This window comes from Capra hircus, chromosome 8, assembly GCF_001704415.2.
Source record: "Capra hircus breed San Clemente chromosome 8, ASM170441v1, whole genome shotgun sequence".
In the NCBI taxonomy this organism is placed as follows: domain Eukaryota; kingdom Metazoa; phylum Chordata; class Mammalia; order Artiodactyla; family Bovidae; genus Capra; species Capra hircus.
In genome coordinates, this window is record NC_030815.1 from 62,707,520 (window position 1) to 62,731,767 (window position 24,248).

Here is a 24,248-nt window from a genome sequence, read left to right on the forward strand (position 1 = left end):
CCTGCCTCTCTCGGCCTCATTCTCCCCGTCGGTGCGCAGAAAGGACCGGCGGGGGAGATCTCCAAGCGCCCTCCGCGCTCGGACCGTGTGGTTCCCGCCGCGCCGCCACAGCTGCTCCTACCTGGGGAGGTGCGCCGGGGCCCAGGGGGCGGGTAGTCGGGGGCTGGGGGGCGGGCGGGGAAGCAGCACCGCCCCGAGCTTCCCCGCGCCTTTAAGGAGGAGAAACCCGCAGAGGGAGGAGCCGGTCCGGGTGTGTGCAGGGGAGCGCCTCGCCAGAAGTATTGGCGGCTGGAGGCCAACCCTTCGGAGAGAACAGTGGCCGGCCACCGCGCCTGGCCCGCGCTGCGACCTCGCCACCGCCGCCTCGACTCCTTGCCCTCCGCGCTTTCAGCGGCTGCGGCCTCAGGGACGCGGCCTAGGCCGCGCCCAACACAGTGCCCCCACGCCTGCACTCACTGCTACCGTTTCAGGCCTTTGGGCGCGCAACCTCCTCTGCACTCGCGACCTCGACGGTTATCCTCAGAATCAGCGAGAAGCCCAGAACTGATGCCAGCGCCTCAGCTCCAGGACCAATTCCAAACCCGCTGACCGCCTGGCACCAGCGCGCAAAGGACCCTTCAGCCCTAGACAGGAGTCTAGTTCCAGTACCAGCGTCGCTGCCGGCGCCTGGCTTCGAGGTCCAGAACACGAGCAGAGCCGTCGGTGGGCGGGACACTTAAGCCTCTGTTCACAGACCGCCAGTCCGGAAACCGCGGGCGCCAAGCCTCCTGCGAGCCCTTGCCAGGGAAGCTCCCGGTGCCAGCTGCGAGGACCCTCTCAGCTCTCTGCAAAGGGAACCAGCGTTGGTCCCCGCGACCCAGTGTCCCGGACCCCGCAGCTCCCAAATCCGCCGCCCGATCCTCGAAGGCAGCGGGGACGCCTCGGGGACACGGGACGGCTGCGCCATGACGGCCGAGAGCGGGCCGCCGCCGCCGCCGCCGCAGCCGGAGGCGCTGGCGGCCGTGAAGGAGGAGCGCGGTGAGGCGGGGGCCGGCGGGGTACCGGCGGAGGCCGCAGGTCGCGGCGCCGGTGGGCGGCGGCGGAAGCGCCCCCTGCAGCGGGGCAAGCCGCCCTACAGCTACATCGCGCTCATTGCCATGGCCATAGCGCACGCGCCGGAGCGCCGCCTCACTCTGGGCGGCATCTACAAGTTCATCACCGAGCGTTTCCCCTTCTACCGCGACAACCCCAAAAAGTGGCAGAACAGCATTCGCCACAACCTCACTCTCAACGACTGCTTCCTCAAGATCCCGCGCGAGGCCGGCCGCCCGGGAAAGGGCAACTACTGGGCGCTCGATCCCAACGCCGAGGACATGTTCGAGAGCGGCAGCTTCCTGCGCCGCCGCAAGCGTTTCAAGCGCTCTGACCTGTCCACTTACCCGGCTTACATGCAGGACGCGGCCGCCGCCGCCGCCGCCGCTGCGGCCGCCGCCGCCGCCGCCATCTTCCCGGGTGGGGTGCCCGCTGCGCGCCCTCCTTACCCTGGCGCGGTCTATGCAGGCTATGCCGCACCGTCGCTCGCCGCGCCGCCCCCGGTCTACTACCCGGCTGCTTCGCCAGGCCCGTGCCGCGTCTTCGGCCTGGTGCCTGAGCGGCCGCTCAGCCCAGAACTGGGCCCCGCGCCATCGGGGCCCGCCGGTTCCTGCTCCTTTGCCTCGGCCGGCGGCTCTGCCGCTAGCACCGCTTACCAGCCAGCCGGCTGCGCCGGTGCCCGACCCGCCAACACTTCCGCCTATGCGGCCGCCTATGCCGGCCCCGACGGCACGTACTCGCAAGGGGCCAGTGGGGCCCTCTTCGCAGCGACTGGCCGGTTGGCCGGGCCCGCTTCGCCCCCCGCGGGTGGCAGCAGCGGCGGCGTCGAGACTGCGGTGGACTTCTATGGGCGCACATCGCCGGGCCAGTTCGGAGCGCTGGGGCCCTGCTACAATCCTGGTGGGCAGCTTGGAGCGGGCGGTGGAGGCGCCTACCACGCTCGCCACGTGGCTGCCTATCCAGGCGCAGTGGATCGGTTCGTGTCCGCCATGTGAGCGGAGCATACAGGCGAAAATTCATAGATACCTCGACTGTCCTTACGAACTAAGTATCCAGGAAACCTGAGGACAGGACTGGACAGAGGGCCGAATTGAGAACCATGTGGCAGGGACCGAGCCGGCGTGACAGGCGCAGACTCCCGGTGCACCGCGTACACCGGGCGCCTACCGGGCGGCTTTGAAAATGGGAGGTGGGGAGAAGCGTCCGAGGCCCATGGACTAGGACAATAGACTCTCATAGAGGCGCAGCTCCAAAGGTCTTGCCTTTGACATTCTACCGGGGAGGGGCCCTTAGCTCTAAAGAGGGCACAAGGTAGCATCGCGTCTACTCCAGAGTCTAGAGGAATGGTGGAGAATCACATGATTTCACTCTTCCCTGTACTTTTCGAAACTCTTTTTACACAGTTCGACTTCTTGTGCCTTTGACTACCTTATTACAATAAAAGACTCCTATAGCATCTTCCTACATAAGGTGAGGAGGACAAATTTGCAAAAGAAGTAACTTTTATTAAAAAAATGGGAAAGATCTCTGTTTAGCTTGATGGAGGCCTGCTTTCCCAGCCTCTGAGAACTGCAAACCTGGCTCTGAATCTGGACTGTGCTGGGTTGCCACAGTGTGACCCAGTTCCATCACTCACACCCCGCAGTGTTCCCATGTGATATACAAGAGGGCTGCAGAATCCAGCCGTGCCCCATATGATCTTTAAGGGCCCATGAGGGTTGCTGCCGCCCTGCATATTTGGCAGCATGGGTGGGCCACCCAAGGCCTAACCTTACTCCAGGGAATGGGAACAGAGCTCATGGCAAGCAACTCTGGATTAGCTCCAGGCCCCGATTATGTCATAATTTCTTGAATCTTTTCAGCATGATGTGCTGATCATTCGGCAGCTATTACTGCTGGGTCATAAATGTGGTTTTCCAATGAGGCAGGTAGAAATACATTTGTCCATTGCCCACCCTTTCTTTTCATTAAGCCCTGGACCCAGTGGGTGAGTTAAAAGTCACAGAGATGACAAAACTCTCTTGAGTCTCTTGGTGACAGCTTTCATTTTGTGGGCTGCCCCTTCCATCCCTGGCACCTTTTGCCACACCTCAGTAGCCTCCTCATGCAAAAAAGAAAGAGAAAAACTAACTGGGGCAGTCAGTTAGGCAGGCTTTAGAAAGAAACTGGTATTTAACTTTGTTTTGTTTCCGTTTATTTCTTTTAAGCTACAAGATGACCAAGATCAGAAAAAAATAATAAATCCAACCATTTCCCCCCCTTTCTCAGGAGATATCTTGTAAGTTTTGATTCTGGAGCAAAACTTTCTAGCATTAAATATTTCAGAGGCTCATTGTGCAGTTTCAGATAAACTTGAGTGTTCATATGAACTGTTTCTAATAAAGATCTTTGAGTAAGTGAGTTCTGGCAAAAGAAAGGCAGCCTCTTTCTGCGTAATTTACTAGGGAAGAGTTGGGGAGTGTGGGAAAGAAGACTAAAAACCATTGGTAATTTTTATTTTTAATTTTGCGGATTGCTCTGTCCTGTTCACAAAGACACGTGAATGTGATTCAGTCCAGACGGGTATCTGTCTAAAAAGTGCTGCCCAATAGAAGTATCACGCAAGCTGCCTGTATAACTAAGATTTTTCTGGTAGCTGCATTTGTTTTAAAAACAAGTGAAATAGTGAGATTAATAATATACTGTATTTAACATAGTTTGTCCAAACTATCATTTCAAGGTATAATCAGTGTAAAAATTGTTGAGGTAGTTTATGTTTTTCATACTAAGTCTTCAAAATCTGGAGTGTATTTTACACTTCAGTTCAGTTCAGTCGCTCAGTCGTGTCCGACTCTTTGCGACCCCATGAATCGCCTAAGTTTGGACTAACCACAAGCCAAGTGCTCAATAGCAGTGTGTGGTTGATGGCTACAGTGTTAGCACGAGTCTAGACACTGGTCCTTCCTGACTCTGATGGTAGTAATGGTCCACCTGGAGGCAGGGAGCAGCTGCATCACTGACCCTACCACCAGCAGGTCCAGATTTCAGACCTAGCCCTGTGACCTTGGAAATGCCTAGGTGTTAGGCCTCCCTTATCTCCCTATGGATCCTTGCAGGTTGAAATTCAAAGGTTCTCACGTGCAGCTAGACAGTCTGGCTCTCCCTGACAGAAATCAGGATGCCTTGCCTAGCTGGCTGCTGCTGCTGCTGCTGAGTCGCTTCAGTCGTGTCTGACTCTGTGCGACCCCATAGACTACAGCCCTTCAGGCTCCCGGTCCCTGGGATTCTCCAGGTCAAGAATACTGGAGTGGGTTGCCATTTCCTTAGCTGGCAGTAGTCAGAAATTGAAACGCTTCCACCCCAGGGTCTTGTCCTTGGCTGCCTAAAGCCCAGCTAGGGGATTAGGGCTGGAAAATGGCAGTCTATGCGCCCCGTTAATGCGGTGGTTGACCCTTTCTCTGTGTTTTATTTAGCAAATCCAATGCTTTGACAGCGCCATTAACGAGTCCCTTCTCTCGGGTCCTCATTTGTGAGTAGGAATTTGTGACCCCTCGCTCAGAGTCCTGAAGTTAAACGAATCAAGAGAGGTAGATACGCTTTGTAAACTGTAAAGCGCTTGGCACACGAGGGAAGAAGGGCTTTACAATTAAAAAGCGCCGCCTTATCCAGAAGCCTCCTGGAGCGTCGAGGTAAAACCCGGGTGAAGGAGAAAGATGGAGAGGCAAAGTGCACAAAGTCTTCACTCCCAACTCTCTCTGGAAACTGGGACGACAGGTGAGATGGCGCCAAAAGCCAGAGTATGTGATGGGAGAGGGGGAGCTGCGAGTTGGGAACCGGGCGCGCGCAGCGAGAGCCCCGAAAGACAGCGGGACTCTCGAGGTTTTGGAGAACGTCGGCGCTTTTCGGCCTCCTGCCTGCCGGCGGCACCAAATCTCGCGGGCCATCCGGGGGCTTCAACCACAGACGGGCCGAGCCGAGCCGACCCTCCACGCGGCCGAGCCGTCCGCGCGATTCTAGGACCTTGAGAGCATTCACGGCTGCGTCTACCGACAATCCAACTCTCCGAACCCCAAACCGCGAAACAGGACCTCCCCGTCTAGGGGCTCAGAGTCGGGAGGTGCGTTTCTCTTTTTTTCTTCTTCCTATCTTGAAACCAAAAAAATCGTGTGCCCCTCTCTGGGCCCTGCACCCCCAGCGTCGTGTGCAGGCGCCCCCCGGGCTGTGGGTAATTAGATGCGTTCTTCTCTAATTTCCCAAGGCTCGTTAGAATTCGCCCCAGAGCTGTAACATTTATTTTCTTTCAAATTAACTTTGCTTGCAATTAAGTTTAAGAAACCAGCAACAAAAGGAGTCTTGGCCCGAGGTCGTTTACTACGAAAACGGATTAAGGAATCTTCCCCGGTTTAAGGGGAAAGATTCCTGCAGCGCTAGGGGAAGCGTTCCCACAGCAGCGGCCAAGGGGGTGTAGGAAGCTGCTTTCCGCGGCTGTGGATGGTGACGGCATCGGCTTCCTCAACTCGACGACCCGTGCGCCTGAAAGAGTAAGGGTAACCTCGCTGAAATGAACTCGTGAGCGTTTGGGCTGAATTCCACAGTCATGACATGAAGCTGCTGTACACAGTTATAGTTTATCCAGAACACTCATAAACATAATCTCATTTACTAAGAACTTTGTGAGAATTTTTTCATTAAAATCACGTTTTTATTACAAAATGGGTACACTTTCATTGTAAAACACACACACAACAGAAAGAAGAGTCAAAGTAACATTAATTCACCTAGAGAAAGCACAGAAAACACCTCAGTGAGCATCTTTTCTGGTTTTTGTTTCTCCTTTGCAAGAGGCCGGAGTCCCAACTTTGTCACTGAAATACTTCGAAATCTTGACGGAGCTTGCACCAGCCTGTTGCACTATCTACAAACCTAGGTGGCAGGTCCCCTTTCACCCTCACATTCTTGAACTCCTCTTTTGAATGCAGGATGCTGTTCTCCAAGAGCCAGTAGAAAAGCTGAGTGCAGGCTTGCTGTCCTTGCTCTTCTGCACAGGAGACAAAGGCTTTGTAGCTCTAAGTGTGGGCCATAGGCTACCAGCATGGGCATCCCCTGGGAGCTCAACAGAAATGCAGACTCTCAAGCTCTACCCAGATTCACTGAAACACAAACTGCATTTCAATGAGACCTGAAGCGTTTCTCTGCCCTACTGGAGAGGCAAAGCTTTAGAGAAGTGTGGGATGGTGGCGGGGGGGCGGGGGGGGGGGGAGCAGTCAGTTGTCCATGAGGGGTAAAGTGTTCCATTGTTGATCAGAGACCCCAGAATAACTTCCAGAAGCTTCCTGTTTCTGAGCAAGAACCCCAACCAGAGATGGCTGGGGTAGAGCCCTTCACCTCCACCCTTGGGTATACTTTACAGTCTTGGAATCCTAAACTTTCGCATGCATCTCATGTTCCCTGTCTGATGGGTGTGACTGTGACAGTGACTTCAATCAGAGTGTATCTGAAACCATTTTGAAAGCTGGGGTGTCAGAGCCTGGCCAGGAACCCAGGCTCCTGACTCCCTGCTGAGCCACTTTGGAGACCTTGGGCTCTGATCTCAGTGTCCTCTAAGCAGCAGTCATTTACCTAAATACGGATTAAGCTTGGCAACTCTAACCCCAAGTCTGGGCTAGTTGGGGTTTAGGAGAAAAATAAAGCTCACTTTTCAGGACCCAACAGCCAGCAGGAATAGCTGAAGGATCCTCCAGTAAAGCAGTTTAAGGGTCCCTTGAACGGCCCAAGATTATGGGTGCCCTAATGAATCCACCCGCCCCCCCACCATCCCCACAGTCCCCCCATCCCCGCCCCCAATACACACAGCTTTCTAGAGAATTTAGTTTCTGTGCTCATCCTGTTCCTGAGAAATACTGACTGCTGGGGCTGGCATGACAGAATAATTGGGGGTGGGGTGCAGGGGAGGTCCCTGATGAAAAGTTTTTCAGACAAGGGGCATGTAGCAGACTGGATTTTCTTCCCAGGATCACAGAGCAGCTTAGTGGAAGAATCAGGACTCTGATCTCAGTGCTCACATGAGTTTTCAATAATAGGAATAAATAGGAATATGATGTGTGTGTATAGAACTTCTACAGACCCAAAGGGACACATGACTTAACCCAGATCTCATAGCTCTTAAGTGTCCAAGCCTGACTAAAACCTATGCCTCCCTCAAGGGAGACTACATTTGATTATCATCCTCATAAAACACAATGTGGAAATGGAGGTAATCAGAGGGGGGTGGTGGTGAAGGTGGGGGTTGAAGGATGGAGGAGGAGTGCAACCGGGTTGGGAGCCTCCTTTGTATGGATGGGTAAAGGAAGCCTGCTGCAGCTGCTGCTAAGTCGCTTCAGTCGTGAGCCTGGGATCAGTTAAATACATAGCTTAGAACTACCCAGAGGGAAGGCAGTGTTGCTAGCGCTTTTCGGCTCAAACTGAGCAGTGAACTAAAGAAAAAGCAGGGCAGACAGGTAAGGCAGAAGGAGGATGGGAGGCCCTCCCTCTTCTCTCCAGGTAGAGGCCAAAGCTAGCAAAGCTCCTGGGATGGAAAGGACGACTGCTCTCTGTGGAGCTCCCCATACCCCTCTGCCAGCCCCACAACCCCTCTGAGAGCTGAGGCTCGGATTTCCAGCTCAGCCTAGAAGGGTTAACCGGGTGCAGAGGCACGCAGTCAGAGAGGCGCTGGGGATCAACTGTCAGCCCCTCCCAGGGTGAGGAAGGGACTGGGAGCCAGAATCAGGGTGGATCTCTCCCCTGGTCAGAACACCGGCTTATCTCACTATCTGAGAACTTGGAGAGGCTTCCCAGCTATGATTTTTCATGCATGGAAGCAATCAACAACCAGAGATGAAGTGTGAGAAGCACAGCCTCATACAGCCCAACTCTCTCCTCTGCTCTCAGCCACCTGTAGCCAGCCAAGCCCGCCCCTGGATGCTGTTACCTCCACCCCTCATTCTGCCCACACTGCCAGCCTCACTTCCAGAAGCTGAGCTCCAGTCCTGTGGGCTCAGGCTCCCTTTCGTCTGTAGCGGAGAGCCTAAACTCTCACCTGGCATTTGGGGCCCTCCATGATCCTTATGCGAACCCTCTTCCTGGCCTCATCTCCCACAGTTGCCCTTCCTACACCTCTAGGCTCCAGCCAACACCACACTTGCTGTTCCTAGACACCCCTATGTGTTCCAGTCACCCCAAATTTGCTTTGATCATTACCTCTTCAAGAACCACCTAATCCCATCTTGCACCTCCAAGGACAAAACCCAGCAGGAGCCTCCATCATCCCTCTCCTGGATCACAGCATCAGCCTCACACACAGAGCTCCGTGATCCCTCCACTGCTCTCCTCACTCATTTCCCACAGCAGCCAGTATGTAACTCAGCTCAAACACGAATGGATCGTGTTATTCTGTTGCAGAGGTCCCGACCTCAGGACAAGGGAATGAGATTAGAAGCATGGTGTGTTCGTGAGCAGCCCTGTGAAGGGTTTCTTTTTTAAAAATTATTTATTTATTTATTTTTGGTTATGCAGGGTCTTTGTTACTGCAAGCAGGCTTTCTCTAGTTGTAGCAAGCAGGGGATATTCTTCATTGTAGTGGATGAACTTCTCATTGCAGTGGCTTCTCTTGATGCGGAGCACAGGTGTATGGGTTTCAGTGGTTGTGACACACAGGCTTAGTTGCTCTGAGGCATGTGGAATCTTCCTGATCAGGGATTGAACCCATGTCCCCTGCACTGACATCAAACTCTAATCCACTGTGCCACCAGGGAAGTCCAAGGGTTTCTTACACTATGAGAAAATTATTCTTAATATGAGCATTTTCAAAATGTCCCCCTCCCATGTAACACTTTCCTTTTATCCTAAATTTCATCCAAGCTTCATGCAACTACTCAACATTGGGGTGTGCTCATATTTTCTCTGTACTGGTGCTTAAAAGAAAGAACAGTGTCCTATCAAGGGAACTGGACAAACGGGTCTTTATGGTAGAGCTGAGATGCAGCATACTGAGGACAACTGAACAGTGGGCAACCCTGGACAGAAGTAGAACAATACGCTCTCTTTCTGGCTTATTCAAGAAGAAGGTGTGCCAGATAATGATAGTTGTCTGCTCATTCATTCTGCCCCCTCTCTGCTCACAAGACTCTGATTTTGTTCAGGTTGCAATTGGTCATGTGTTGTAGGGGATGTCTTACCCATTGGAGTGCCCACTGGCTCAATCTGGACTTGTCCAAGGTAGACATGGTGATGATTCCATCACTCCTGCCAGTGATTATTGAGAAACAGGCCCAGGATAATTTTCAGGCCAGTGAGATGCCCAGAAAAGTCTGCTCAGGACTTCTGGGAAATATTTCCTTGTTTTTAAAGCAACAGGGGGAAAGAAATAGCCATTTTCTTCCTCTTAATGTTGTTAGAGTGACTCCTGCAAATGTGACAGACATGTTGGGCTCGGAGGGTACCAGCCTAAGAGAACAAGCCAATCTGCTGAGGATGGCGGAGCCAAAAGGTGGGAATAACCTGGGTACCTAGTGACATCACTGAGCTACTGAAAGATCCAACCCTGGAACAATTCATTATACCTGTGTGCGATAACAAACATTCTGCCATTTAAACCTCTTCTCTTTGGTCTCTCTGTTACTTGCAGCCAAATGCATGCTAACTAAAGAAGGTGACCCTTTTGGAGGCAGGAAAAAATTGATTCTTGGTTTTCCCATTGAGATTTCCTTTGCCATTCTTATATTTAAAAAAAAAAAAAGTACAGCTGAAAGGTAATCTAATCTTACCCTTTGATTTATAGAAGGAAAAAACAAGGTTGGGCTTTCTCAGTGGCTCATCAGGTAAAGAATCCGACCGCAATGCAGGAGACACAGGAGATAAGGGTTCAACCCTGGGAGGGGAAGATCCTCCAGAGAAGGAAATGATGACCCACTCAAGCATTCTTGCCTGGAAAATTCCACAGACAGAGGAGCCTGGTGGACTATAGTCCATGGGGTCACAAAGAGTCAGACACGACTGAGCACATAAATAAAGAAGGTGACTTTCCACAGCTGTACAAGGAGCTAACATCTTAGATCCTTGTCCAGGGCTCTCAGCACACCATCGCTCTTCCCCAGCTTCAAGTGGCTCAGCCATGGCACAGCTGACTAACATAGCTCTCACATTATCCACGAGTGGCTTTGTTCATGCTGTACTAAGAACGTCCACATATGCTCTCCTTTAGATCTTCACAACTGCCCTGGAAAGTAGCAGGTTTCAGGAGCATTTTTTCAGATGAGAAAAGTAAGGTCCAAGAAAAGAGGGCAAGCTCAAGGTCACAGACCTTTGTCTGCAAAGGATTCAATCCAGGTGTGACAAAGTTCACAGCAAAATGAATCAAGCATGTGAGGATTTGTGCTCCTTGGATATGGGAACCTGGAGGCTTGCCAGTTGGTTTGACTGCAGCTTGGGGGAAATCCTTTCTTGTTGAGTAGGGTGGATCCTCCACACGCCCCTGACTTACCTCCACGGGGCGTGTGAGGCTTAAAGATAAAGTTTGCAAAGTGTGTGGATCTGCTTGCTCCAGATCCTACAAAGCAGGACGGTTAGTGCCAAAGCTGAGGGGGACGTGGCTTTAAACGAGCTCTACCATCATGGGCCTCTTTTCACCCTCCTATCACCCCACCCTGACCCACCCAGCTTCAGCCAGCGATGGTCCCACCAAGGCAAAGGCTGCAGGAGCAGGCCTGTGGTTTACAGAACACCTGGGAGAGGCTGTGGGCAGCTGGGTGATTTCCAAATTAATTGTAGGAGAAACCTAACAAAACAAACTGCAGGCTAAGCGTCCCGGGAGCTCTGCATGAGATTGACAGCCTGGAATCCAACAAGTACAATACAGCGACCACAGACGGGAGGGCCTTTCCTCCTTGAGGGGAGGAGGGCCGACTTCCTTCCAACAGGGGCCCGTCTGGGCCTGCAGCCGGCCTGATAGGAGAGCAAAACCCCAGAACTGAAACAGGCTTTCCACCCAAACCCCAAACTATAATGAACATAAATGACTTTTCCAAAACACTACTACAAGGTTGGGTGGCCGGTGAGTTGCATGCCCTGGCAGACACCTCGCTTCTCAGTAAGTGGCTTTCAGGTCTCTCTCTCTCTTTTTTAAAATTGTATTTATTTATTTATTTTGGCTGTGCTGGGTCTTCCTGCTGTTGAGGCTTTTGTCGAGTTTCAGTGAGCAGGGGCTACTCTCTAGCTGCAGTGCGTAGGCTTCTCACTGCGGTGGCTTCTCTTGTTGCGGAGTATGGGCTCTAGGGCATGAGGGCTCAGGAGTCGTGGTTCCCAGGCTCTAGTGCACAGGCTCAACAGCTGTGGCACATGGGCCTAATTGTTCCGTGGCATGCGGGCTCACTCCCGAGGGATCGAACCTGTGTCCCCTGCATTGGCAAGTGGATTCTTTACCACTGAGCCACCAGGTAAGCCCTTTCAGGTCTCAGTTTGAAGATTTCCTCCTAAATCTATCCTCAGGAAACTTGGGCTGCCCCCCACTACACACAAATGCACAAAATGAATCTAGAGTCTGATATACTGTTAGTAAGGGTCAAATCTGAACACTGGTTGGTACTTTCCTATTTTCTGAGCAGTTGCCCATCTTTGTCACAAATGCACTGGTTCAAATCCTGGTTCCAGTACCTGCGCAAGTCCCAGCCTCAACTTCCTCAACAATAAAATGGGCACAACAACAACAAAAAAAATTAAATAAATTTTTTTAAAAATGGGCACAACAATGCCTTCCCTCTCTGATACCAGTCACAATGGCCAACATTCAGTGAGCTGCAGTGGGGGGCGGTTGGCGGGGGGGTGGCAGGCACTATCTGGTGCTTTCAGTCTCCACAAACTCCTCTGAAAGGTAGTGACCGTGAACTAGAACAGGAAGAGCAGTTTGGAGCCAGGCAGTTGGGGACCAGAACCTCTAAGTGATAATACTTTGCATCATGAGCTCCTGGGTTAGAGGAGCACTAGGCTAGAAGTCAAAAGACTCAGGGCTGCTCTCTGATTGCATGGCCAACCTTCAAAATGGTGCCAAAGAAGGACAAAGGAAGCCCAAGAAGTCAACCTGGAAGTTTAATTTGGATCTTAATCATCCAGGAGAAGATGGAATTTTTGATTCTGGAAATTTTGAACTGTCTCTATGTGAAAATGTTAAAATGAATGGAAAACCTGGAAATCTTGGGAATGTCGTTTGCACTGAATGCTTCAAGAATGAAATCATGGTTTTTTTCTGAGAAACAGTTCTCTAAAAGATATCTAAAATATCTTACCAAGAAATACCTTAAAAAGAACAATTTTGGTGGCTGGCTTCAAGGGTTGCATCTGACAAGGACACTTATAAACCTCGTTACTTCCAGATTAGTCAAGATGAAGACGGATCTGAGTCTGAGGAGTAGTGAAGCCATCCCTTATAGGGCTTTGCTTGCCAATAAAACAAATGAAGCATACAAGACAAAGAAAGATCCAGAAATTTACTTAGTTTATCAGTGAATGGAAAACATTGTACTCAATATGTTTCTAAATAGTCCATGGGTAAAAGAGAAAGTCTAGGAGTGGGGGGAGAAATTAAACATGGAAGTGAATGAAAATGAAAATACAGCATACCAAAAGTCGTGGGAAATAGCAAAAATAAAATGCTAAGAGAGAAATTTATAGCACTAAAGGCATGCATTGTGAAAAAGGGAAAATCTCAGTCAATAACCTAAGCTTCCATCTCAAGAAAATAGAAAAAAAGAATCCAGTCAGTAATATTACAATTGTATGGTGACAGATGGTAACTACCAGGGTCATTATTTTGTAACATACAGAAATCTTGAATCACTTATATACCTAGAACTAACATACTGTTGTAGGTCTATTAGGCTGGAAGGAAAGAAGGAAGGAATCGGGGAGAGGTGGGAGGGAGCAATAAAGAGTCAAAATCATTGAAACTGAAGATGGAAAAACAACAGAGAAAACCAAGGAAATAAAGAGCTAGTTCTTTGAAAAGATGAATAAAATGGACAAACCTCTAACAAAACTGATTAAGGAAAAAAGACACAATCACCAATATCAGGAATGAAATGGAAACTATCACTACTACCCTACAGATATCAAAGTATAATAAGGGAATTCTACAAACAACTAAAAACACATAAATTTGACAACTTAGATAAAATAGACCAATGTGAAAAAACAAAAAATACCACAACTTACTCAATATGAAATAGATAATTTGACTAGCCTTATAAAACTCTCAAAAATATAGGAACAGAAGGGTTCTTCCTCAACTAGACAAGGATTGTCTACCAAAAATCTACAGCTAACATTATACTTAAGACTGAATATTTTTCCCAAAGATCAAGCTCAAGGCAAGATGTCCATTCTCATCACTCTTATTCAACATAGTACTGGAAGTTCTAACCAGGACCAAAAAAAAAAAAAGGCTAGAAATTAAGAGTTACATAGAATGGAAAAGAAGAAATAAAACTGTCTCTATTTTCAGATGACATGACTGTCTTTATTAGGCAAAAAAAAAGTCCTTAGAAATGACACAAAAAAGCACAATGCATAGAAGAAAAAAATTGCTAAATAGGACTGTTAACGTTACAAACATTTGTCTAGGAAAGACTTTGTTAAAAGGAAGAAAAGACAAACCACAAACCAGAAGAAAGTATTTTCAAACCACATATTTGACAAAAGATTCCTATCTAGAATATATAGACAAATCTCAAACTCACCAGTAAGGAAACAATCCAACTACAAAATGGGCAAAAGAGATATTGCACCAAAGAGGATACACAGATGGCAAATAAGCACATGAAAAGATGTTCAACATCATTAGTCAACAGGGAAATGCAAATTAAAACCACAATGTAATATTGCTACATACCTATCACAGTGACTACAAAAGAAAAAAAAAAAAACAGTGACAACACCAAATGCTGGCAGGGAGTTAGAGAAACTGGATCAGTCATACAATGCTGATGGGTATGTAAAATGGTACTGCTGCTCTAGAAAACAATTTGGCAATTTCTTATAAAGCTAAATAGGTAACAGTCATACAATTCAGCAATTGCACTCATGGGCATTTATCCCAGAGAAATAAAGACTATGTTCACACTAAACTTGCTATGATAACAGCCTCAAAACTAGCCTCCTGACTTCTAGTCAAGGGCTCATTCCTCTACACCCAGATCCACAGCAGAGCTGCCTTTAAGCTCCATTCTCTTGAGCATGACTAGTTTGTTAAATGTGACACGTGAAAGTCATTCAATCCAGTGCTGCCTGGATGTGCAACTCCAGGGTCACCATGCACATAGTACGATACGGTCAACTCTCATCTCAGATGTCTGCTTTCACTCCCAGAACATCCCCTTCAAGGCACCCTGACATCCAGGCCAACTAACCACGCCTCTGACAAAGCCAGGAAGGAGCAGAGTAGGGAAAATCTTGCCTACAATGGGTTCTCAACTCAGCATATCCACCCCATTCCTTCTACCCTTTGCCAGTAGACAAATGGCAAGAAAGGAGACAGGACCTACTCAAGACGACCCACCAAGTCAGTGGCAGTGCAGGACTCTGACCTGTCAGCACTAACCTGGTGGCAGTGGGGCCCATCCACCCATCTTGCATGGAAGCAGCCCAGGGAATTAGCACTGATGCCAACGCCCCATTCTGGAGCTCCTGACACCTCTTCTTGGACCTAGGCCCTTTCAAAAGGAGCATTTCAAATGGAGCCATCAACACTTACAGAGGGTGGGTCTTAATCCATAGAGGATCACTAGCTTCACCCAAGTGATGGGATATCCATCGGCACCTCCCATTCTTCTACCAATTATCTATCTGCTAATTATCTGGGATTAAGACTTGACACGGAGCAACATGGTCATTAAACACATATTTGCACGGCTTATTCATGTTAGTGGGGCTGCTCAGTCTAACTGGACACGCCCACAATGCTGCACAACACATTTACATCTGGATGGCTGTCAACAGCCAATAAAGGACTGCAGGATGTGTTTCCTTCCAAAGTGACTTGGCTCTCAGCAAAAGCTTTCTGCAGGCAAGCTGGGTGTCTTGGCTTTCTGGCAGTACTGACTGAGGCTTAACTCAGAGCACGCATTCAATCACTTGTCAGATATTCATTAGCTCGAGCACTGTAGCAGCCACAACACTGGCTCCAGGAGATTTTACAAAGGTGAACGAGACACTGTTCCTGCCACCGCAGAGTTTACCACCAATCAGGGAAACACATGTGAGCAGAGAGCTAAGGGCCCTGAGAGAGGGGAAAACAGCATGCCGTGTGAACACAAGCCCAGGAGAGATCTGTTTGGCCTAAAAAATAAAGGGAGGCTTCATAGAGGAGGTGGCATTTTCAGCACAGAAACAGATAGAGAGAGGAACTAGAAAAGCAAGGGCCCAGAGATGTGCCAGCAGAACGGGGTGTGACTCAGTGTGGATGGCACACGTGCCATAGGTGGGAAGGAGATGCCCTGGGTCGTCGTATCACAGAGGGCACTGAATGTATTGCTAGGGTTTGGAAATGTTTCTGCTGCTTATGAGGAAAATGGAAGGAATTTTGCCTTGGTGTGTGGGTGGGGGGAAGAGTGTTGGTAAACTTTTAATTGAAGTATAGCACACATACAGAGAAGTGCAAACATTTTCACAAACTGACCACACCTCTGTAAACAGCATCCAGCTAAAGAAAGAAATCATTGCTAAAAACCCAATAGCCCTCCTTCAGGAACCACCCAATCACAAGAGAAAATAGTATCCTGATCTTAACACCATAAAACAGTTTTCCCTATTTTATTGTATTTGGCTTCTTTCACCGAACACAATGTTTTCAAGACTCATCCATGTTGCCGTATATAAAAGTAGTTTGTTTTTCATCTTTATGTTAATATCCCATTACATGAATATATGATAATTATTAATATTAATGAGCATCACCTGGTTTCCAGTTTGGGGCTATAAAACTTCTTGCATCTGACTTCTGGTACTTTCATGGATGTCCATCTGTTTGATACATATCTAGGAGTGGAATTGCTGGGTCATAGGGTATGCATGGGCTTCCCAGGTAGCTCAGCTGGAAAAGAATCTGCCTGCAATGCAGGAGGTCCCGGTTTGATCCCTGGGTTGGGAAGATCTCCTGGAGGAGGGCATGGTAACCCACTCCAGTATTCTTGCCTGGAGAATCCCCATGGACAGAGGAGCCTAGAGGGCCACAGTCCATGAGGTCGAAAAGACTCGGACATGATTGAAGTAACTAAGCACGGGACAGGGTATACATATGTCTACTTGAATAGAAACTACTAGTCTTCTACAGTAGTTTTGTCCATTTACACACCCACCTAACACAGAGTGTAGTCCTTAGAAAAGGGGGAGCTGGCACACAGGAACCAGCCAGGAAGCCAAGCAATACAGCCCTGGGGAGGCATAATGAAATCAGTTGCAACAGAACTGGAATTTTAAAAGGCCGATAAAAAGAGGCACTATAGGGTGAAACACATCGGATATGGAGGCAAGGGAGAAGTGTACTTGAGAGAGAAAGATAAAATTCCTGTGTAGGGCGGCTGGTTGGGTGAGGGGTGTTAGGTTTGAGGGCAGGAGAAAAACATCTCAGTTTGGGACACATTGTGTTGAGATGCAGGGCTGATGAGATGATGATGTCCAAGAAACTGCTGGCTACCTGGTCTGTTTGCTAAAGGATGAGATCAAGGCTGGAGACACAACATTAGAATTTACCATCACAGAGATAGGAATTGAAGTCAGGGGTGTGGCTGAGGTTTCCCAGGAGGGCTGTGTGGAATGCAGAGGAGGCTGAAGACCAGCCGCCCACCTTGAGGGGATGAGCAGAGGAAGAGGAACAAGAGACAACATCGCTTCCCTCTGAAACGCTGGCGGGAGCTCTGAGGCGTGACTCAGGCCCTCCGAGCCCCAGCAGCATCCTGGGGTCCGACTCACCAGCCACAGTTTCCTCCTGAATAAGCTTGCATCACTAACCTCAAGGCTGCGTTGCGAAATCCGCATCAGATTGCGTACCTCTGGCGGCGTCCTAGGAACAACGGGCACCAAAGACTCATAGCATCTCGGGGCTGGGAGTTCTCTTCCCACCACCACAACGGCTCTGCCAAGATGGTATCCAGCACCCTAGGCAGGAAACTCAAACTTCCCACGGCAGCCCATTCCACAGTTGAGCAAGTGAGACTACAAGAAAAACTTTCCCTTATAAATGCCATCTCCTGACACTGGAAGTCAAAAGAAGAGAAAACAGCAACCCTTCAATGGTGAGAACCCTGGATAGAGTAAGATGCAAGGGGCTTTGTATTCCGGAAAATCTTTCTACTAACGTGTCCACGACCACCTTTCTATTGGGGTCATGGAGCTCCACTCCTCACCGGAAGCTGCAGTGATTTCACTACCGCTCACACCTGGGCTGGGTATGTGCTCATCCGCTGCAGGCATTCCTCTGGCTTCATCAAGCTGTGAGTCCTGCCCTGGATGGTGGCCAGGCTGTCAGGACTGAGGCGGTGCATGCCACGGCACAGATCCACCGGACTGGACACGCGGAGAGAACGAGCGGCGGCTGGCAGAGAGCGAGCCCACTGCGAGCACAGCGGGCACCATGCCATGCGGTTCAACATTTTTTTCTAAATATTTACCTGCACCCGCTCTGCGTGGGTCTCTGGAGAAGAAGAAGGAAGTCAGATAGGATTAAGAAATGACTTCCCCCATTCCCCGTCTTGAGAGCCGTACAAGAAATGGGTATAAGAGACGAGATGGTGGCTGGAAAAAAATATTTTTTTGTTTTGCTTTTAGAAATTGTCAAAATACTCACCTAAGCAACCTCTGCATGATCTGAAATATGGAGATTTGGTTTCTGGAAAAGACATTAAAGAAAAACTGCCCTTGAGCCTTGAAAGAGAGGGTCTCATCAGCCACTATTAACTGACATCATGAACCTCCAAAGTGTTATCCTTGGATACATGCCCACCAGCTGAAAAGACATGCCTCACTTTCTCCCGACTACAAACCATCCAGTCCATCAGACCACAGACAAGATTCTTAGGAATTTTCCAAAACTGGCAGACTTTGGAAGTGGCTAGCTTCTTCCAAGTTGACAGAACAGGATTAACTTTCAGGTTCTACAGAATCCTTTTTCTTTCCCTTTGCTTTATATAGACACTCATCTTGCCTATTATACACAACACCCTCTGTTTTCTCAATACGCTTCCCATTATCGTCATCCTATTACTTTGACCCCCTATGGGCATGCTGCTGCTGCTGCTGCTGCTGCTGCTAAGTTGCTTCAGTCGTGTCCGACTCTTCGCAGCCCCATGAACTGCAGCCTACCAGGCTCCTCCATCCATGGGATTTTCCAGGCAAGAGTACTGGAGTGGGGTATCATCACCTTCTGTGCCTATGGGCATAAGAATTGCCTAATCCACAGGCATGGAATTCCACCCAGCACAGTATATGACCTGTGCTGGGTCATACCTGTAAAAGTGGTATGGGGATGGCCCGTGATCATGGGATGAATAGCTTGATAATCACCTAATGAAACTGGAGGTAGCCAGCCTCACAGAATATTGAAACGCCCTGCTAAAGGCACAACTGATGTACCAGGCAACACGCTGAAAGAACAGAGTGCCATTCTTCAGGATGCAGGGCATTTATTAAATCAGAGACCTCTATAGGTGTGTGCACCCCAGCAGGAAGGACAGGTGGCCTGGGAGGCAGCAGTGGCTCCACCATTAGGCCCAGTGCCCTACTGTATGCATCTTTGTGCTTCCCAGCCCAGCACCTCCGGCTCTGCAGCATCATGCCTGCTCAATCTCATATGAAGCTACCAGTATGGGAATATATATTACAGTTTGTCAGTTGGACTTCTTGATTGGAACTTGTTTTACTAATTTTCTCATCTTCTTGATTGTGGTGGTGGTTTCACTGGTATATGCCTATGTCAAAACTCATCAAATTGTACATTTTAAACAATTTTGCCTCATAAATCTGTTAAAAAATAAAATTTGATGATGTGAAATGCATGATCTCAAAAGAAAAAAAAGTTGAGATTATTTCAATAGAGAGGGTGATAAAAATGTAAAAAATAGATGAGAAAAATCAAGAAATCCTTCATGGAAGAAATAACCTTAGGCATGATTCAAAATTGAAAGAAAGTGAAAGTTGCTCAGTTGTGTCCAACTCTTTGCAACCCCATGGACTACAGTGCATGGAATTCTCTAGGCCAGAATACTGGAGTGGGCAGCCTTTCTCTTCTCCAGGGGATCTTCCCAACCCAGGGATCGAACCCAGGTCTCCTGCATTGCAGGCGAATTCTTTACCAGCTGAGCCACAGAGGAAACCTGATTCAAAATTAATAAAATATATTTTCATGTGTAACTCCAACTACTGCCTTTGGCCTCACCTACTCTTCAAATCAGGATGGGTTTGCATATGCAGGTTTGGGCAGGGCTTTAGGAGAGGGGAACTGCTCTGTGTAGTAAGGGAGAAGCATTATAATGCTGGGAAAAGGGGAGGCACCTGGGAGAGAGGAGGGAGGGACCAGCAAGGTGGAAACTGCAGGGGTGAAGGAGGGAGAGCTGAGAGCCCTTAGAGGTACACTAATGCAAAGGGATTTTGAAAGAAAGGGAATTCATCAGAGAGGATTTTTAAGTTGTTTACTATGGTGTATGTTTATGGGCCTGTCTCCCTCTGGTCACTCCCACACAGTCTTTTAAAAAAGGCTGCATTGCTAATTCTTTTATGTGTAAGTGGATTTTTCTGAGAATAATGAAGGGAGCAAAGGATGAGTTGTGTGTCTGTGTTGATGCAAGAGCAAAAAATTCCAGAACTGAAAGAGCTTCAAAGTCTATGGAATTGATGAAGTTCAAGTTGAGATTTCCCAGGGGTAAAGAAGGATCTGGTTAACATCTAGTTCTAGGTGGAAGAAATAGGAAATAGCATAAGATAAATGACATGATGAAAATACGGAGTGGAGAGTAAAAAAGACCCAGAGAAGAGTGGAAGAATTTAGAAAAGCTTGAGGGACTGCTAGACTGAGAGGCTATCCCCCCACCCCCCACCCACCACCCTAGAGAAATAGAAGATGAGCCCCCAGCAGAAATTGAGGGGTTTTCTTTCCTGTGCCTCTTCCCAGTTTTCTAAATTACCTATGTTGGCCCAGAGAAACAACTGAGATGGGAACTCTCATGAAAGAATACACTATCATCCTTGTGGGAGAGAGAGGCTAGAATAGAGACTAGTAGGGCCTTTGTCCAATACCCCAGACCATCTGTTTGGTGTTGTAACTGGCTCTGGGAAAAAACCCAACCATGCAATTCAGGGGCCATGGATAGGATTATTAAGAGAGTTCAGAAAAACTGAACAGTCCTCAACACTGGTTCATCAGTCATATTCCACCCCAATCCTGCATCCAGGTGTCTTGGCCAAGCCTTTCCTTTGTGTTAGAGCTGATCTAAACAGCAATGCTGAGCCTCTAATCAAACACTGAAGCCACAGTGCTGTCATGGAGCAGAACCTCACCTTCTAGAGCAAATCATGTCTGAGAGTTTGTCCCTTTGTTCAGGAGAGGTCTACCAATGGAAGAAAATCAACTGGGAACCCCACACAGACTTTTCAGATTTCAAAAAAGAAAAAAAAAAAAAAAAATATATATATATATAATCCATTTTATAAATGAAATAGAAACATAGAGCTCTGTTAATGCAATGTAGAAAGATTTATCTGTGAATAATGATTTGCCTAAATAGGGGAGAATAAGAATTGAGTCCAAGCCCCTCATTCTTTTCTTGTTTTTCCGCATCAGTGTGGAGGGAGGAAGAGGAATAAAGAGGGAGCATGTGGCAGGTAAGGTTCTGACTATTCAGTCCATAGCACTCGAGGGTTAACCTCAATCTCTCCTTTTCCTGAGACCCAGGTAGACATCCACAGTCCAACCCTGCAGCTCAACCCTCTTAGAAAACAAAGCCCTCATCGAAGAGAGTCACACGCTGGTTCCCTGCTAGGTCCATAGGTGGAGCGGGCCAGTGGGTCTTGCCCACCAGGTGGCAGTGTGAGACACAGTGGAATGGATATCTCTAGGCAGGCCTTTTGGGTCCTGATTTGGGACAGATTGTTTTAACTTTTCTAAGGCTCAGATTCCTCCTAGAGATACACTTGACCTTCATCCCTCACAGCTATCCCATACCTGAGCCTGTCTATTGTTGTCACTGATTGACCTTGCATGCTAATGCTTGGGGCTCTTGAAGTTTAGTCTCCCAAGAGCCTCCCTCAGAGGGCAGTTTTTTCCCCCCAATCATTTATGCATCTATTCTTTGTTCCTTTGTTCATTTACACAAAATTTTCCCTTTAACAAAAACACCAAGTATCTGTGACACATAAGCCACTGAGCACAGAGCTGCGCTAGATTCAAAGATGCATCAAAAGCCTCCTCAATTATCTAGAAGACTGGTTCATTTGGTTTTGCTCAGTCTCCTATAAGATTCTTTGCTCCTTCCTTCCCTACATGTGACCAAGTCTTCTGATTTCCTAGGAGAATTTTCCAGAAAGGAGTGCACATGACAAGGGACCTGCTTGCTCTTTGGGAAAGCAGGTATTGACGAATCTCTTGTCTTGTCCCCCTCTTCCTAGCATGGATTCTGTGATTGCAGGGCCCCCGTGCAACAGTGGTTGACATGGGAGGGTAATTCTACAGGGAAGGGAATGTGAGAGGAACCCTCCTTAAGAAATAAAAGTAGCATCTTCGAGTCAGTGATATGGAGAATGTGACTCCTGCCCAGCCTGCTGAGCCCTTACATCCCCGTCCTGCTCCCAACCGTAGTTTATACATCCTGTTTTTGCAGCCATCTGGGCAGGCTTCTTGATGAGGACAGTTTGTGGAAGATCCTTGCTGGGAGCATCTTGACAGGGTGATTGTTAGCAGTCACCTTCCAATGTCTGGGAGGTTGGGAAGTTGCAGTGGCCTCTGCATTCCTTTGCCTTCCACAGTTCAGAGCCCTCACCTCCCTCAGAGGTTCCTTGTTGCTGGGGAACTCAGCCAGCAGGTGTGCTGAGGTGGTAGCCTATCTTCCTCAGCCCTGACCTCCAGGGGCTCCTGGAGACATAAGTCACAAAACGAGCTCATTTCCGAATCATGGAGAGAGAAGAGGAAGCAACTTACCAAGCAACTGAGGCAGACTACCAAGGAAATCTTCCAGGACTACTTCAGAGTCTCTTGTGGACACACAGGACACCCACAGGCTCCCAAGCCCTGTAGAGCATCATAGACAAACCACAGGGGCTGCAGTCCTCGGCAGTTCCCGAGTCCCAAAGCTCAAAGCGACTCTTTGCAGCAGAAATGGAGCCAGCTCTTTCAGGGTCTCCCCTCTCAGCATAGTGAGTCCCTGGGGCTACTGTCCTGGCCTTGGGTGGCTGGTCCCCACTAGTGTCTCTCTTTGTCTTACTCAGTAGATTCCCAGTCCATATTCAGGCTAAAGAATCCCCACTGTAGCCCCAGCCCACTCTGATCTTGAACCCCACCCCTAACTCAGGCCTACATTCAAACTCTCTCCTACTCTGTCACCCCAGACAGGAGTGTCTGGGGTGACACCCCTGCGCAGTGTCCTTTTCTGAACCCCGGGATGAAGTACAGTCTCTCAGGCCTAACTCCCAGAGCAGCACCTACAGCATAAGCAGCTGGAACTCTTGGTCCACAGATCTCAGGAAAACTTTCATCCTCTCACTCCCAACATTCCTCAGTGCAACATGGCCTCTTTGCCCCCAAGTACCAGGCTCCATCCTGGCTGGAGAATCTCCTACTAGCATTGAGATCTGGGGGCAGCTTGAGCACCACCTTTCAAAGAGTTTCATCCAACACTGGGCCCACCTGGTACAGAGACAGCCTTGGGGCAAACTGGCAGGGAATTATGAACCTTCAGAGCCCTCTGTGGTAGGGGCCAAAGCAGCAAGGAAGAATCTTGGCCACAGGACACTGAGGGAACCAGGGAATTTCCATGTGAAAGTGCTGGCGAAGTGACCCACAAGAACCCTGGCATGTTGCCTGAGGAAGAGCTCTCAAACTGCCTAGGTTTTTTTTTTTTTTTTTGTGGGTAATTATATAGACAAGATTTATTTATACCATAAATATTTCAACAAATTCCACTTTCTACGATGAGTTCAATCTTCACAAAAGTAGGATGAACAGCACCTGTTTCCACTAGGATCCACAGTATTGCACAAGGTGACAGTGAGCGTGAAAATCTTAATGATGACCGCCAGAAAGGTCAGCACGGTTGATATCACAGATTTTTCAGTGTTCCAATACAAGTTCTACCCAAATCCATAAAGAAAGACATACGCATAGGAAACTACAAATTGAAAGCAAGTCTATTGAGATAAATATTGGCCATCAATTGTATGAATCTTTAAGGCATAACTGCAGACATTCTTCAGACATTCTTCAAATTCATAGAATGACAACAAAGTATGGCTACGTACAATCCATTCGGTTTTATAAACCACTGATGAATAACCTCACAAGCCATTGAAAACCAGATGACACTTTCAAATAGCTTTGATCTACAAACAAGGCTGTAAGACAGAAAGTTAAAATCGAAATACATTAACTAAATCCTCAATAGATATGAAAACATCCCATGGTAGTGAAGTCAATTAGCATTAGTTATTAGGGCTTTCATGCACAGACTCATCTCTGATCGATGTGATCCCAATTCATATTTGGCAAAAAATATGAAAGCTGATCTTAACAGTCATATTATTTTTCTTTGTACCCTTAAAAAGAAAAATGAACATGAAAAACTAAATTAAGCTTGGAGGCTCACATTTCCCAATCGGTATACAAAGCAACAGCATGTCAAACTTTCTAATTCACATATGCATTTAAATGAAATTGGATGAAATACCCCTAAATAAACACATACTTCTATGCCCAATGTTTCCCAAGGCAGAAAACACTCAATGAATGAAACTGAGAGGGTAACAGCCAGGAAGGCCAGGGGTCTCCAAAGGGAGGAAATGGGGTGCAAGTGTCAGACAGTTGTTATCTGTCACTTCCGAGGCAGGAGGAAACAAGCTGTTTTCTTTTTTCCCCTTCTTGATACAAATTTAAAAAGAGGTTTTCTCTTACAATTCTGTGTTGCTGTAATGACACC

The 24,248-nt window shown here is 48.2% G+C and overlaps 1 protein-coding gene and 1 pseudogene across 1 annotated transcript; both read left to right on the top strand.

The window, feature by feature from the left end:
- FOXE1 (forkhead box E1) lies at nt 828-5,732 on the top strand. Its single transcript, XM_018052209.1, has one exon. It carries the CDS (start codon nt 945-947, stop codon nt 2,064-2,066), a length of 1,122 nt encoding a protein of 373 aa, XP_017907698.1. The 5' UTR covers nt 828-944; the 3' UTR covers nt 2,067-5,732.
- Nucleotides 12,121-12,491, top strand: LOC102170420 (annotated as a pseudogene).

Excerpts from the sequence above, each read along its gene's own strand:
- FOXE1 (XM_018052209.1), top strand. The coding sequence starts at position 945 with ATGACGGCCGAGAGCGGGCCGCCGCCGCCGCCGCCGCAGCCGGAGGCG.